Raw genomic sequence first — 17265 nt, forward strand, 5'->3', positions numbered from 1 at the left:
TGATGTAAGGGATTGCTCGACAATTATATTTAAAACAACTAAAGGGGAAATATTCATTAATGTTTATTATAGACGTCAATTGTTGTTGGCCTTAGTTTACTGACGTGTGCTTTGCCTCACTTTCTTTTGTTGTCTTTTCTTTCATTCCTGCTGAATTACGGCTATTTTAAAAATATGTATATTTTTAAATAATGGCTAATTAGGTTGTGGAGATGTTTTAAATAAATCCTCTGGAGAGTTGGACTTTCGTATACCTAATTCTGGAGATGAGGGCGAATCATATTGCAATCGGACAATCGGTGATGCTGGACTAGGACAAGCAGTTGCAATAATCTCGCTACAAGGGATATACTTGGCCCATATCAGGTAGGCCTTAATACCTGCCTTTACGCGATTTACGCAAGTGCGTACTACCAGAATTTCCAGATTTGTTTTACATTACAGAAGAAAAGCAAAGGGTAAAAGCCCTGTTATTTTTCTACGCGTTATGATGTTTTCCTATCAGTGCTCACTGAAGAATGCGCTGGTCATACAATGTACTTGTATTATAGCAGTTATAGTGGTCCGGGAAACCATTTAGCTGTTTAAACACAATGCTTTTATAGTCTTTCAACTACGGCGATCGGGAGTTTTGCGCTAAAAAGAACAGAAGGTTGGCATTTGAATTGTAATGTAATCTTCGTATCAGGTCTACAAGTCTCTAGTTCATTTTTTGTCTTCCTATAAATCGAGGGAATTGCAATTTTTTGAAAAGAGAAGCAAAGACAAAACATCTCACCGACTATTCTCCTATGCATTTGGAGCAACGATGTCGTTGGAAGCAACAAATTCAACACTGCTGTGCGGTCGAAACGCATTGATATTCTCACCATACTGTTTGCTCTGTCTAGATCGTCATGAGCTGTAAAAGTGGGCGTAGCTTATATGTACAATCTTGCGTCTTTGACGTAACAAAAGAAATAGTTTGGTGTAATCACCGACCCCTAATTACTTCTACTGTATTTTCAAAGTGTTCAAGAGTTATTTTGTACAAGGATGTAGTTTGTATTACTTAGCATTGTTAAAAAAAAAATTTTGGAAAATCGTTGGAGAATTTAAACGCTTTTTAACGTTCAGCTCACGGTCGCCTTTGCTTCACTAATTGTCATCGAAACCCTGCAAATACATGTGCGCGGCAAACTACCTTTCCGTGTTTTTTTTTTCTTTTCCCCCTCAGTGCTTCGAAGCTGCGTTTACTTAAACCCACCTCAAACTCCCCATTGTTATTCGTTGCAGAAAAATCATAACAATGAAAACACATGCACTGACTTTCGTTTTAACTGTCCTAACGATTAATTAATCTACATATTAATCAATTACGTCTTTGTGGTTTGTGTAGTGAATTCTTCAAGATTTTTGACAGCAATGGTGTTGAAGTGTACGCTCAAGCGGCAAGCGGTTTAAAAACTTTCGGGTTGTCATTGGAAATTCCATTTGTGGATGGACGCAGCATCACATTGGCGGTCGTGATCTCATCCCGGAAAAGTTACGCTAGAGTCCAGTACACCATTTTAAATCACGCTCTAAGCTCATGTAAGAAGTTTACTATTTTATTACATGAACTATTAAATTAAAACTGCTTAATTGCTTTGGTTTGCGTTCCTGTGCCTCACCTATTTCTTTCAAATACACTGGTACTTTGGTCAAATCAATAACAACAAACATGTTATCTCAGCTTATCAGGAACGGTTTGGTATATTACGTAGAAAAAATTATTCAACCCTATTGAGTTCGGAGGGGAGGGCGGTGCTTTTGACACAGGCACCAACTTTGAAAATGTCAAATTTTCTCAAACTTGGTTGTCACCTAAGAAGTGAAATGAAAAGTCGCCAAGGTTGGTGGTTAAAGCTTTAATCGTTTGGAAGCTTCAATTCTTCAAAATTGGAGCGAGCTTCAACCGCACTTCCCCGTTCCCGCAATTTGGATAGGGTTAGGCACTCGATCGAGCATGTGGCATTTTAAATCCGCTTAACTGAAGTGCCTATGTTACTTTCGCATTCAGGTGGCATATAATGTTATCCCCTCTTTTCATTTGTTCCTTTCAGCTCAACTTGTGCCTTCCTGGAATATCACGGTCACCAATACCACGTCTTCATCTTTGTCAGTGGAGTGGTCCAAGTTTCCTTTAACGAGTCTACCTATCCAGAAATTCTTAGTGAACTACAGAGAGCATTACTCAAACGTCAGCTTGGTTTTTCAAGTCCCAAATTCATATAATTCACATCACACTGGTAATATCTTGAAAACTTACCGATTTTATGACGTGCAAGTTTTTGCTTTGACGACAATTCCTGGCAATGGCACATATTCCAGTCAAACAGAATTAACAAGGACTGACGAACGAGGTAAATAAATAGAACATAATACATGGTTGCTTGGAAATATGAAATTTATCTTCGTTTGTAAAACTTGAACACGAAAAGAGAGAAGAAAAAGTTCATGTCTCCAAGCAACCATGTATTATTTTGTTTATTTTATAAACCTACTAATAGCGAGGTTTTTGAAGATTTTCCGAAGATTTCCGACCATTTTTGGAAGATTTCCGAAGATTTTTAAAATGTTGTCTGAAGGTGATACGAATATTTCCGAACTTTTCCGAAAATTTACGAAGATTGCCGAACATCACCCAAGGAATATCCGAAGATGTTTCGACTAAATATCGATAAAGTTTGGCTCATACACAATAACTCGTCAGCAAACGTGACGAAATCGATATCTCCGCAAGTGAAAGATATCATATCTTTTATAGTGTAAAGATATCATTTTTCTTAGCGAGAGAAATCTTGGTAATTCACTCTACTTTATATAAAAAATACAAAATAACACATGTACACAGGGTTAGAGATAAACAATAACATTTTCCTGCGAATCTGCAAAAACTGAAATAAAACTTGAACGAAGCATGTAATAATTCATAAACACATAAAGCCAAAGGTGGCATCCCATTCGAACCAACGTTATGTTCGTTAAATTGGTCTGTAACTGACATTTTTTTATGTGGCGCTTTTCAGTTCCGACCATTTCACCATGGATAGTCCGACTGTCAAACCTACGGCTCGATGAGGTGAAGGTACAATGGCATCCTATTCGCCAACACCCCTCAATCGGTAGACTACTGGGATACAGAGTTTACTACCGCGAGATTTATCATTATCGGCGTTCAAGTGTGAAAATTGTGAATACTAGCGGCCCCGATGTTCATATGGTGATACTAAGAGGTCTGAAGGCAGCGCAAAGCTACAGAATATCAGTGGCAGCGTTTACATCGAAGGGTGCAGGACCAGAGTCAAAATATAAATATATTACCACAGGTAAATATTTTTTTGTAATGAATAGAGAATCTATGAACTGAACAACCATTACTATGTGTTTGCACTCTAACCTAAAAGCGAAAAAAATAACATCGGAAAGTAGTCAAAAAGCAAGGACAAGCAAAGGCATAGTTTAATGGTAATAAAGTGGTCAATTTTTTTTAATAAATAGGCTTCCAGTCACTTGTTGGCTGTTGCTAATTTTTTCAAGGCAATGAGAGATGCTACCAATTTTTTTGTCCACATCCTCCCTACGTCGAACGTGCATGGAGGAGGGGGGGGGGGGGGTTGGGTTGGGTTGATGCCACATCCCCCTTTTTTTCTGGATTCTTAAAAGAGGATATATATTGCAATGCTGAAACGTTCAGAAGCCGTTCATTAATCCCTTGCCAAACTTTTGATATGTCAGCCATGTGTCCATGATATTTGACGCTGCCGATATAATTAAAAGAAGGTCTGGCCAGAAATCGTGAATTTAAGATTGTAGGATTTGTTTAATTTTACATTCCATAAGCATTCTGGCTTGATTTTGCATCAATTTCCGTTGTTTTCTGACTTTCTAAGAAGATGGTGAAATCCAAGATGGCGGATCCAAGATGGCGGCTTTAATGACGTCATGTTACGTAATACGAAATATCGTCTAATTTTAGCCAACGCGGCCTACAGCCTTGTCGGCTAAGTATCAGGCGATATTCCGCGCGATTTCGCGGGATAATTGTTAAGTATAAGGCAAGCTTATTGGATCCATTGTTATGATTACATAACTATCATATCAACCTGAAAAATATGTTTATCATTTAGTGACACAAGCTACTTAAATCGGGTTTACACGCTACAATTTTTCGGCCTTATTTGCTCCATGCAAATTTATACGCTGCGACTTGTTGGCGCGATTTTCTTTGCCTAATTTGAATTGCGGGGATGAAAATCGACCCAAAAAATTTGGCACTGCGACAGATTTTGAAAAATCGGGTCGATTTTAACAGCGCACTCATTTTCCTATCATATCTGGGACAAATCGGCCCGACAAATCGTACCGTATAAACCGCCCTTTAGCCACAGGAGCATCGAGGAAGCTTACGGTAGGCATATAATTACTCATTTTTAGCGTTTACTATTTAAGAAATAGAGGACTTTCGTTCGCTTGAGCTCCCTCCAGGCAAAGCGCTGTGGTTCTTCTTTCTTTTGCTTTTTTTCCTCGGGTTCATATGGGAAGAGAAAGCCTGAACACATATCAAAATTTGGTATTGTTTTCCATTTCTTTAATATTGTACTTGAAATTACTTTGCAAGTCTTTTTGGCAGTATTATAATGTTTTTAAATTGTGCCGGGAAACACAGAAAACGGGACGTCACAACCGTGTTTACATACTCTCATCTAAACTCACCTATCGACCAATGAGAGCGCGCGTAATATCTTAATTATTTTATAAATACTAACATTTATTCGTTTCAATTTGATTGTCCTGTGTCCTTCACTTCGTTCGTTCGTATTTTTCATCTGTTTTTACTCCTCCATTTCCCATATTTCCTTTCCTTTCCTTACCTTTCTTTTCCTTTCCTTCCTTCCTTCCTTCCTCCCTCCCCCTTCTTTCCCTTGATTCTTTCCTTCCAGTCTGTCTGTCTGTCTGTCTGTCTGTTTGTCTGTCTGTCTGCCTGTCTGTCTGTGTCTGTCCGTTCGTCTGTCTGTATCAGTTTTTTGTTTGTTTGTTTCTTTGTTTGTTTGACCGTTTTTGTGTATTGATTGATCGGTTTCATTGTTTTGTAGGTTGCGGAGGGTATGTGAGTCAGCCATTTGGTTATTTACATGCTGGTAATAATCGAGGCTCGACTAACATAAGCTGTCACTGGGTTATTGGCAGCGTGGGCATACCTCAGGCAGTCGCTTTTGTCTGGATACAGGACTTGATTTCAGGCAGACCCTATAATTCCCAGTAAGTAGTGCGAGGTAGGGTTTTATTGTAGTCAGAGCGCTTAGAAAAATGGCTGATCATAAACCAGCCTGCGCACAGGCATGTAAACACAGCAAAAGGTTATTTTTAGCCTTTACTGGATGTTTAAAAAGCATTTTTAGCAGTAAAGTACTAGAGTTAAAACCCTCTAAAGCATATAGAAAGATGCCATGTCGAAAGATTGTCGCCATATAATAGTAATCAAAGTCTCTTCGAGATATCGACGTTTTTGCATGAAGTATGAGTTGAAGGTTTATCCTGTGCATTGTTCTTCGAACTTATCATTACAGTTTCTTTGTAGTTTAATTTAACAATTTCCTATCTTCGCGGAGGAAATGCAGCCATATAATTTTGTCAAAAATGGCTCGTTCGCGCCGGGTATTTATACACATATTCCTTAACATTACACAAATAAACAGTGCAAATTTCAGCGAGATCTGACAATTCTATACTTTAAAACTGCAAGGACCTTTCGAGGCAGTCGATTACGGAAATGAAACAGCAAAATATGCGTTCGACGCTTTGTTTTTGCGACGCTATATTTGAATTGTTCTAGGTAGACCGCCGTTCAATGTGTTCAAGGCCGTATCGTTACGATTGCTCCATGAAAAAGCACGAAAAACAATACGGATATTTCCGACTACTGTCGGAGAAAACATTGCGTAAACAAATCGTTACACTCAAGCTGCGTTTTGTCTAGGCTCGGCGAGGGTCGGATATCAAGACCCAGGATTAAACAAAAGCCACATATACAGTGAATGCTTTCGAATTATATTTGAAGATGAAATACGAAAGAATTTTGCTGTCTTTGACTGAAATTCCACTCGAACTGCGTAGATACGATCGCATGTTGTAAAGCCGATTCATGCAACATTGCTCTCAACGCGATGTAAGTGCTAGTGATTATTTATTCGTGTTTTAGTTACGCAATCCATTGTTTGTGCGACGCTTTTTATAGATCGCCTTTCAGAAACACGTGCGTTGAGATAAGAAAGCTGACATGTCACTTTTAAAATTGTTATATAACGTTTGTAAATGTGACAAGTCACGTTTTTTCCACGAAATCGCAAGTCATCACCCACAGCGGAAAGTAATCCCTTGAGAAATTAAAACAGTCCCTTGAGAAATTAAAAAAGTCCCTTGAGAGTTTACAAATATGTGGTTCTAAATTTTGTCTTCTAACCCCTATTCTACCATTTTTGCTTGTAAACAAGCAAAAACGTCGAAAAAAGGGCTGTAACTAAATAGCGAAATATCAAGGGAAATGGGACTATTAGACAACGGGGATTGTTAAATAAAGTAGGAATAGCTTTCCTTTTAAATGTCATGTTACATGTTGAAAAACGTAAGCAAAAATCGTGTTTCTTTATAAAAAATAAGGCCATCCGGCGAAGGTGCTCAGCAACCCTTATCTTCTAATTTCTCTTGTTCTTCGTCTTCACAGTGAAAATTTAAAAATCATAAATGGCAACGGCTCATTGGTTTTTAGTCAAAAGGAATACTCGTCACCTACACGAACAGATTTTCTGGAAGTTGATTTTGGAAGAGACAACATTACTGTTCAGCTCAACCTCTACAGCCGCTACAGTCACTTCAAGATCCAATATGCCATTATGAGGCAAGGCATACAGACAGGTTGGTTGTTTAGATATTTCAATCGTTTTTATCTGGCCATACCTTTCATTTTAACCCTCGGAAGTACAAGGGGGGAAGGGGGGGGGGGTGGATGCCACCCCCCTCCCATAATGTTTTTTTCCAAATTTTGAAAAAAACGATTTACTCTACAATACTGAAACTTTTGCGGAAATATTGATATGTTGTCAACCATGTGTCCATGATATTTGACGTTGCCATGGCAACGTCATAAATACAGACAGGTCTTGCCAAAAATCGTCATTTTTAACATTTTTCTTTTTTTTTCCAGTTTTTTCATACAGAACTGCACGATTTGTTTATTTTAACATTCCATAAGCATTTTGGATCGATTTTGCATCATTTCCTGTTATTTTGTTACTTTCTAAGAAAATGTTGAAATTCAAGATGGCGGATTCAAGATGGCGGCTCTAATGACGTCACGTGACGTCATATGACGTCGTAGCCAATTAAAATTATGTCATCTTGTAGAGTAAGCTACAGGCTTTCTTCTGAAGGCAAAATAATTTCGCTTCGCCTTAGTATAACGAAAACTCCGGGGAGGGGTTCCATCCACCCCCCCCCCCTCTTCTACGATGGTGGGGGTATGAGTTTGCTTGTACGTCCGAGGGTTAAATTAACGATTTAGCATTCTTTCCTTGTTTAGACTGAATGTAACAACTGTTTGATTTTGAATAAATCGCAAAAGCACGTCCAACCGCAATTTTTTCTTTTGTATGATAATAGTAGTTGGGTAAATCAAGGGGTTATCTGAGTAAATAATTATGATTTGACTTAAATCCGCAGGGATGCAGAAAAAAATACATATGTTACAATGCAACTTTAAACTGATTTGACTATTTTAAGTATAATTTTTTTAAACCATGAATTGAAACACAACGTTTTCGTCTTTTTAAACGCTTTTTACAACGCCTTTGTTTCGAAAGTATTCCAGTAAATCAATGTCAATAAAACTTCGGAAAAAAATTGTTTTGCATAATAAGATGTGGATGGCGAATGTTTAAAAAATCAATAATGCCCTTTTCAGGATTTTATTTTAAAAAAAAGCGCTTCTAATTTACACGAAAATTGAAATGCAAGTCGCCGATTATAAAAAAAAAATACCGTTTTTGGAATTGCGAGAAGGAAGTCAGCAAACTTTCATGGCATTAAAACAAGACAAAATTAGAGGTGTGTTCGTGTCCAATAAACTATACACGTGTAATTATTTTTTCTTGTACACAGCTATTTCTAGAAAGGTTGTGCAAAAATGATACAAAGTTTAAAAACTGATGACGAAGGCAGAATTGGTGATGGTATAAAACCGTAGCACGCACTTATTACTAATAAAATGTATATTATTAGATATTTTTTAACGCTTCCTTTTCATTTTAAGTCTATAAAAGTAAGCTAGCTTTAGCCAGTTTTTGCACTTTTCTTAACGCTGTTCCTGTTAGAACTTCGACTATACTGTCTCATTAACGTTCTTGTGACATCTTCACGCTGTATCTGTTATATCTTTTAGCTTTGCTAATATCAAACTGGAACGTAACAGTTGGAAATACAACAAAGTCAACTGTCGTAATCAACTGGCAAAACCTAACACTGATAATCAATAAAAGGATCCTACATTACATCATTCTAATCAGAGACACTAATGGAAGCGATGCAATGGTTGTAAATGGAAATAGAACTTTTCTCAACATCACTGGACTTTCAACTTACACGGAGTATCAAGTAAGCGTCGTTGGTGTTAGTAGTGATGGGCAACCTTACAAAAGCTACAACGTCACAGCCTGGACAAAGGAAGGAGGTATTGTAAGCCATTTTTATTCCATTTCTTTCAACACTGACATCCTAAGACGTGGGGAAGGGACGAAGGGGAATTCATTTAACATCATTATCAAGTCTATTGTAGATCTAGCCAAGGGGAGGAAGGGGAGTTTAAAAACGAGGCTTGGAGCCTGACTAGCGATGTTTTCACAACTTTTAACGCGAAACAGCCTCGAAACAATAGAGCAAGACTGAATGGCTCCGATAGGCGCGGGAAAATCCGATTGTCACGTTTTCATTACCTGTTCCGTAATGGTTTGAGTTCACAGCAAACACCACATGTTGACAACAAGAACCTTTCCGGAGACTAAAAAAACATCTTTGGCTTTCACGAGACGGTCGCGTCGTTTCTTTTTATATGACTCTTCCTTACTGTAAGTAAGGGGGCTCAGCAATAAGTAAAGTTGAAAAGTAGATAAATTGACTAGGCAGGGACCGGGAGATTAATGAGGCTTGGCTTAATGAGCTGTGGACAACCGATCAACAACTCCCCGTCCGAGCTTGGCGGTAATTTTTGTGTTGCTGTCTTGTGCAAGCAACTAATACAGCGCCTCTCTCCACTCATATGAATACTAGTGAATTGTTTGAGCAAACTGACAAAAGTACTTTAAATGCGATGTCTTGGCATGTCACGGCATCATGTTACCGATACATCAGCTAAGGGCTGGAATTAATGTGATATCTGGTTCCTCCCATCCCTCGTAGGACTGGAATTAATTTCAATTTTTTTTTAAACATTTTTTTTTTTTCTTTAGTCCCCAGTAAAGGCCCACCAAACTTGCAACTGTTAAACGTTCGGTCCGATCAAGTGAAGGTACAGTGGGATCCTCTTTCTCAGCAGCATGCTAATGGACGAATCCTGGGATATTCAGTTTACGTTTATGAGAATGATTTCTTTCCGAGGTTTATAAAAACTGCAAAAACCAAGAGGCCCGGTGACCACATGGTGATTTTAAAAGGTCTAAAGGAAGCCCAGACATACAGAATATCCGTTGGAGCTCTAACTTCAAAGGGAGTAGGACCACAGTCGTATCAGTACATTACAACAGGTAATTAATAGGCCTTATCACGGTTTTCGACGCCATCTTGACGAGTAGGCAAAGCGGATAGAAATTACAGTGTTTGTAAAGGAATCCGACGGCAATTATCTTTTACAAAAATTGAATTCTGAACAACTTTTGAACTGTAAAGTTAAGATTCTAGGCAAAAGTGTTTATTTGCCGAGCTTGAAGGATGTAGCTGGGCTAGAAAGCGTTTAGTTACGTTTTTAATTTCCCATACATGTGTCTATAATTTTTCCCGCGAATGGCGTCAATCATGCGGAAAAAAATACAGACAAATGTATAGGGAAATTAAAATGTATTTGAACGTTTTCTAGCCCAGCTACATCCTTCAAACTCGGCAAATAAAAACTTTAGCCTAGTATCTTAACTTTACAATTCATAAGTTGTCCAGAATTCAATTTTTGTAAAAGATATTTGCCGTCGAATTCCCATACAAACACTGTAATTTCTATCCGCTTTGCCTACTCGTCAAGATGGCGTCGAAAACCGTGATAAGGCATATTGTTGTTTGCCTCTAATCAAGATATTTACCTGTATAGAATCTTCATATTTTACAACGCTACTTACAAAAGAGTGTTTCTCTTGTAAAACGACAAAACATTAGCCGAGCTGTACTTCTAACGATGATTTTGAGAATGGTACATTCATTTATACCCTTTTTTAGGTTGTGGAGGAAGAATAACTCAGTCATTTGGCGTCTTGCAAGTTGGTGGCAGAGGCCATCATAATTCTACTTTACAGTGTAACTGGTCAATCGACAATGTAGGCATAAACCAAGCAGTTCTTCTTGTCCCTTTTCGGTATTTTCACTTCTACGACAAGTAAGTGGCATGAAATGCAGTTCGTTTACGCTGAGTCACTAGTTAATTTTGTAGAATACAAATACAAGGTTTAGTTTAGACATTAACTCCCCTCGGACGTACATTAAGTTTTTTCTCTGCAATGCTGAAACTTTCAGTAGCTGTTCATTCATCCCTTGCAGTAATTTTGGTATGTTTTGAAACATTTTTCTTTATTTTTCCAGTTTGTTTGAAACATAAATGTAAGATTTGTTTATTTTTGCATTCCATAAGCATTCCGGCATGATTTTGCATCAATTTTTGTTATTTTCTGACTTGCTAAAATATGGTTAAATCCAAGATGGCGGCTCAAATGACGTCATGTGACGTTATATGACGTCACGGCCAACCAAAATTATGTTATCTTGTAGAGTAAGCTTTGGGCTTTTTACAAAATGCAAAATAATTTTGCTGTGCCTTAATAAAATAAAAACTCTGGGGAGGGGTTACATCCACCCCCACCCCTCCTCTGCCTTCCTCGTACGACGGTGGGGGTTTGAGTTTGCTTGTACGTCCGAGGGTTAAGAGTGATTGTTAGATAATATCGAGAATCTTCGGACAGTCTCGAAATTTCGAATTTCTTTTTATTTAACCCAAAGAACCCAATCAGTGAACCAATTTACAAAAAAGCATTATAATCATTCGATTCCTTTGACTTTTTCAAACTGCGATAAAGTTGCAAGTTGGCCCACGAGGGCGGTCATGATACTTCATCTGCACTTCATTTTCCCATATGCTTCGTTTATCGTCTACAAGAAGCCTACCTCCAGCGTCTTGACGATACGTCAAGCGAGGGGACAAGTTATGTCATTGCGCGGCTGTAGTGACGCTCAAATTCCCCGTCAATTTTCTCGTACGTTTCATTTAGGTCACGTAATGACATTACTTGTCGAATCGCTTGAGTGTTGGCTGACAAAGTGTAAAGCGTCTTGTGTGGAGGATTTTTCTGATTGTTCGGTGAACATCCATGATTTATCTTTAAAAAGTAGCAATGAAAATACTGCCGTTTTTGAGTATCGTACTTCTTGGACATTTTGTCTAACACTTGGGGCGATAGAATAATGAGTGTTTTCTTCACCAGCCAATATTCTTCCCCGACTTTCGAAGATGCTTTTCCATTTCCGCCTTTGTGAAGAGAGGTACACTAACCAGGATGTCACTAGCTAACTGATCTACAATAGTTTGAGTTCAGCCTTGAGTTCTGCACACATATCTCTCCACCCTGAAAATTAGGAAACTGAGTAACGAGTATAGAATAGGTGCTTGTAATCGAGGAATCAAACGACTTCTTTACGAGCTTCTCTACTGTTGTCGGTTTTCTGTACGAGCCGCAACGACATCCCAACTACTTTAATTTAATTTCACGATTTCTAACGAAGAGAAAAAATTCTTAGGTCCTCTTTGCTTAGCAAATGTAGCCCATACAAAGCCTTTACAAGTTTTTTTGGTGAAATAATCACTTTTATTCTGAAAGTTTTAAGCCAAACAATATGACGAATTGCTAGTTTGGCCCCTATAACCTCGTTTTCGTTTAACTCGCAAGAGTTTCTTCCGGTCGGCGACCGTTTTAGCATAACGGGAAATAATTATAAGATTATAACTGGTCTTGAGAACAGCAGACACGTAAAGATTTTAAGAAAAACGACAATTTTTTTAAGTTTCAAAGACATGTTTCGACAGAGCATCTGTCATCTTCAGTTGAATGGTTTACAAAGCACAGTGAGTTGAATAATAAGTAGGAAAAAAAAATGCTAATTAAGACAAGTATTAACAACAGAACGTGAAAATGTGTGAATTAGAAGGATAATTTTAGATTCACATGGTGTAATTGCTGATTGAGGCAAGGTAGTTCCTTTTGAATATGGATGGCCTCCTTTATCTTAAGTTGAAAGCTGGTAGAGGCGTGATCTAAAATATGAAAGTTATCTATTGAACACAAGGAGCGACAACATTCAGAATTCTGAAGGTGTTTGAAAATGTGGGAGGCCTTATCACTGGCTAAGTGCTCATGCACGCGTGTGGCAAAATGTCGGGTCGTTTCGCCGACATAACAGGCATTACAGCCCGCACATGCAAACTTATAGACCAACACGTGAACGGAGACCGCCGGGGATAGGGTCTTTCACTCCAAAAAGATTACCGATCTTAAAAGAAGAAAAAACTAGTTTAATATCTAAATCATTACAATAGCGCTTAATTAAGTGTCTAATCTTTTTCTGAGTGACGGCAGAAAAATAGCCTACGTACGGCAGCTTAAAGTAAAATGTGGGCAAAGTAGTAGGGAGGGAATCACCGGGACAATGGTTGCTATGGATACCAATGATGTAACGGTTAACTACTTTTTCAATTAAATGGGCAGGGAAAAGGTTCTTTTTTAGAATTTCAGTAAGCTTGGTTAAGTCCTCGTGTAACCCCAACCAGGTGTTATTGATCTTATAGGCCCGGTCGACAAGAGTTCTAATGAGACCTACTTTGTACGAGTACGAGGTGAAGCTAAAATAATTAGTTAATAGCCCAGTAAAGGTTTTCTTGCGGTAAACTCTAGTAAGGAAAGAATTAGGGTCATTATTAGGGTCATTACTTAAGCCTTTTCACTGTAGCCACTGCCCAAACTCATTTTTTATTTAACGGTTCTTTCTATGACCAAATTGACGGCGTGGCCATGGGGTCTCCCCTAGCTCCCGTATTAGCCATTCTTTTTATGGGGCATCATGAAAAACTATGGTTGGAAAATTTTCAAGGCTCTCAAATTTTATTTTATCGCAGGTATGTTGACGACACTTTTTGTTTATTTCACTCGGAGCACGATGCTGTTGTATTTTTTAACTACATTAACTCTAGACACCCTAACATAAGGTTTACAATGGAAAAAGAACTCAATTGCCAATTACCCTTTCTTGATGTTCTTATTGATAATAATGACCCTAATTCTTTCCTTACTAGAGTTTACCGCAAGAAAACCTTTACTGGGCTATTAACTAATTATTTTAGCTTCACCTCGTACTCGTACAAAGTAGGTCTCATTAGAACTCTTGTCGACCGGGCCTATAAGATCAATAACACCTGGTTGGGGTTACACGAGGACTTAACCAAGCTTACTGAAATTCTAAAAAAGAACCTTTTCCCTGCCCATTTAATCGAAAAAGTAGTTAACCGTTACATCACTGGTATCCATAGCAACCATTGTCCCGGTGGTTCCCTCCCTACTACTTTGCCCACATTTTACTTCAAGCTGCCGTACGTAGGCTATTTTTCTGCCGTCACTCAGAAAAAGATTAGACACTTAATTAAGCGCTATTGTAATGATTTAGATATTAAACTAGTTTTTTTCTTCTTTTAAGATCGGTAATCTTTTTGGAGTGAAAGACCCTATCCCCGGCGGTCTCCGTTCACGTTTGGCCTATAAGTTTGCATGTGCGGGCTGTAATGCCTGTTATGTCGGCGAAACGACCCGACATTTTGCCACACGCGTGCATGAGCACTTAGCCAGTGATAAGGCCTCCCACATTTTCAAACACCTTCAGAATTCTGAACGTTGTCGCTCCTTGTGTTCAATAGATAACTTTCATATTTTAGATCACGCCTCTACCAGCTTTCAACTTAAGATAAAGGAGGCTATCCATATTCAAAAGGAACTACCTTGCCTCAATCAGCAATTACACCATGTGAATCTAAAATTATCCTTCTAATTCACACATTTTCACGTTCTGTTGTTAATACTTATCTTAATTAGCATTTTTTTTCCTACTTATTATTCAACTCACTGTGCTTTGTAAACCATTCAACTGAAGATGACAGATGCTCTGTCGAAACATGTCTTTGAAACTTAAAAAAATTGTCGTTTTTCTTAAAAGATTATAACTATTGCTAAATTTTCACAGAGACTATATAAAGATCACTGACGGTGATGGCTTAATAGTTTATGGATATGGATATGGATATTCGTCTTCTGCCTCCCCTCGGAAAAAAATTCTGGAAGTCAAGTATGGCAATGCAAAGAATGTCACTGTAGAAAGTACCCTTACAGCACGCTACAGTCAGTTAAACCTTCGGTACGGAATTGTAAAGCAGGGTCTCCAATCAGGTGAGTATTTTATTTATTTATTTTTTTGAAATTTTGAATTGACTGCCCATGTCGGACAAAAGATGACGCAGTATGCGACCTCATTTTTGCGTATCAACGATAAAAAATTTCTCATCGTTAATTGAACACGTAAGTAAGTAAGCAAGCAAGCGAGCAATTAAGTAAGTATGTAAGTAAGCAGCCAACCAAGCAAGTAAGGAAATAAATTGCCTCATTTGAATTTGAAAAGCTAATCGGTATTTTTATTTAATCCATATCATACTCTTTGCAGTTATGGTGCGTTATCCTGCTTTGTTATCTACAACATAGTAGCGCAGACGTTTTAAGAGTAGTGCTACACGGAACTGTTACCTTGTAAGAATAAAGAATTGGTCCCCAAGTTTATAGTACGCTGTGGAATTTTGGCAGGGAGGGAGGGAGGAATGGGGTTTTCTTGTGTGCCTCCATCGTCATAAATAAACATATGTAAATGTAAATTCCATCTGATATAGCGACAAAAATACAACGCTTAAAAGACAGTACTCTTTCTGTAAGCATGATATTCGTATCAGTTACGTTTATCATTACATCCATTTTGAAATCACATGTTATCCTCTCAAACTGTTTGGCTCTCGGGAGTGTGATTTATTTACGAATCGCACCGTATTTGCCATAAATCACATCTTCAGTATAGATGTCAGAGCTATCCTCAGCTGAATTTTTCAAAAAGGCAAATTCCAAATAATAATTAAAAAAACACAAAAAAAAAAACGCACACACTCAAAAAAATGGAAATTATTATTGAAAATTCACAGTAAACAGAGTTTGATGATTTTACGTTGCTCAGAGAACGGCAAGAGAAATGTGTTCCTCTTTTTTACAAACCGGCTGCGGGATCATGTAAATATTGGTACTAAATAAAAGCGTGTATTTGGACGATTAAATTATGCGATTTCAAAATGGATGTAATAAAGTGGTAATTGAACTTGGTGTCGTGCAATTTTGGTCTAAAATTATACGCGTCATTTCAAATTCAACTCGCGCTGCGCACTCGTTTGATTTTGAAATTACACGCATAATTTCAGACCAAATTGCACGACACGTTCAATTCCCTTTGTTTATTACACATGTAACTGTACATATTACGATTTTGTTTCATTTTTTAGCTCTGCCGGTGGCTAACTGGAGTATATCGATTGGTAACACAACGGAAACAAGCATTGAAATCCGCTGGCAAAATCTGACAACAGTCCTGAATCAACCAATTCTTCACTACTTTGTCCTTATCAATAACACTGATGGTAGTATTTTAAACGGAGACATTCTGTCTGGAAATACCCGTTCTGTTCAATTTAATAGGCTGTCGCCGTATCGCAAATATCTACTAAGTGTTGTTGGTATAAATAAAAATGGGCAAGCTTACAAGAGTGAAGTTACAGCACAGACGGAAGAAACAGGTATGTGTTAAGAAGCCATACTTCGTTGTTCTAGTTTGATTAAGATTGCCTCGAATTATTTTCACTCTAGTTTTTTTGTCATTTTTGTTTCGTAACTCCGCATTCAAACTCCATTTGCAATGAAGTTTTCATTTATTTTCGAACTAATTGTTCTATATTTTTTTAGGTTTGACTTGAGCTATTTTTCATTGTGTAGAATTACGTAATTAATTGTTGCAAAACTAGTATTTAATTCTCTAGTTGTAAGATGTAACTGATGAAGGTCGTGAGACCGAAACGTGTTTTAACTTGAATTTTAATTATTATTAAAAAAAAAAAAAAAGTTGTCCATTTTCGGTCTTTTTTCTTCGGTTGTAATCATTGCTTTCTCTTCCCAGTTCCTAGCAGAGATCCGTCAAATATCCACTTCACAAATGTGAGATCAACTGAGATCACCGTTAACTGGGATCCTCTTCCTGAGCAGTATGCCAATGGACGGCTATTAGGATATAGAGTTTTCTTCCAGAACACTGTGCATTATATTGTTTCTTATCCTGCATCATCAAAAGCTTGGATTGTAAATGTTACTAACCCTAATACTACGCACGTTACATTAACGGGACTAAAGCCAGTACAACTCTACCGTATCTATGTGTCCGCTTTTACGTTCAAGGGAGAAGGACCACGTACCTCCTACAACTACATAAAAACAGGTGCGACTCTTTAAATTAAGTGTATTTCAAGCAACAGTCGTTAAACCCAGGCCAAAGTTATCAAATACAAGCAATAATTGAATTATGAAGCGGCTTTTATATTATATTTCTATGTAACGATAATGTATAGCAATTGTTTTATAGCTAAATGAGTTGTCCGTGTTAAATTTTTTTAAGCCCGTTTCTCTGACCTATACACACTTTTATTTAACGAATTAATAACGGAAAACATTTTGAAAACGGAGCTGTTCGAAAACGCTCTTTAAAGTGGGTATTTGAAAACGCACTGTATCCGTTTTTGACCAAAATAGACACGTTGTAAAATTTATCCGGACTAGTGTGGACGTAAATTATATATTCTATAAGGTGTTTTTATTTTTTTTT

The 17265-nt window shown here is 37.7% G+C and overlaps 1 protein-coding gene across 1 annotated transcript in view; it reads left to right on the plus strand.

Moving 5' to 3' along the window:
- The window catches only part of LOC144634531 (uncharacterized), a 58117-nt gene that overhangs the window by 27484 nt on the left and 13368 nt on the right, over positions 1-17265 (plus strand). Inside the window, 12 exon segments of the mRNA XM_078493506.1 lie at positions 204-366; positions 1379-1572; positions 2085-2384; positions 3051-3350; positions 5118-5283; positions 6746-6936; positions 8459-8746; positions 9522-9815; positions 10495-10651; positions 14551-14753; positions 15899-16189; positions 16567-16881. Of these exon segments, the coding sequence (XP_078349632.1) occupies positions 204-366; positions 1379-1572; positions 2085-2384; positions 3051-3350; positions 5118-5283; positions 6746-6936; positions 8459-8746; positions 9522-9815; positions 10495-10651; positions 14551-14753; positions 15899-16189; positions 16567-16881 (2862 nt within the window).

The sequence above is a fragment of the Oculina patagonica genome, chromosome 13 (genome assembly GCF_052425735.1).
Source record: "Oculina patagonica isolate OP01 chromosome 13, crgOcupat, whole genome shotgun sequence".
NCBI lineage: Eukaryota > Metazoa > Cnidaria > Anthozoa > Scleractinia > Oculinidae > Oculina > Oculina patagonica.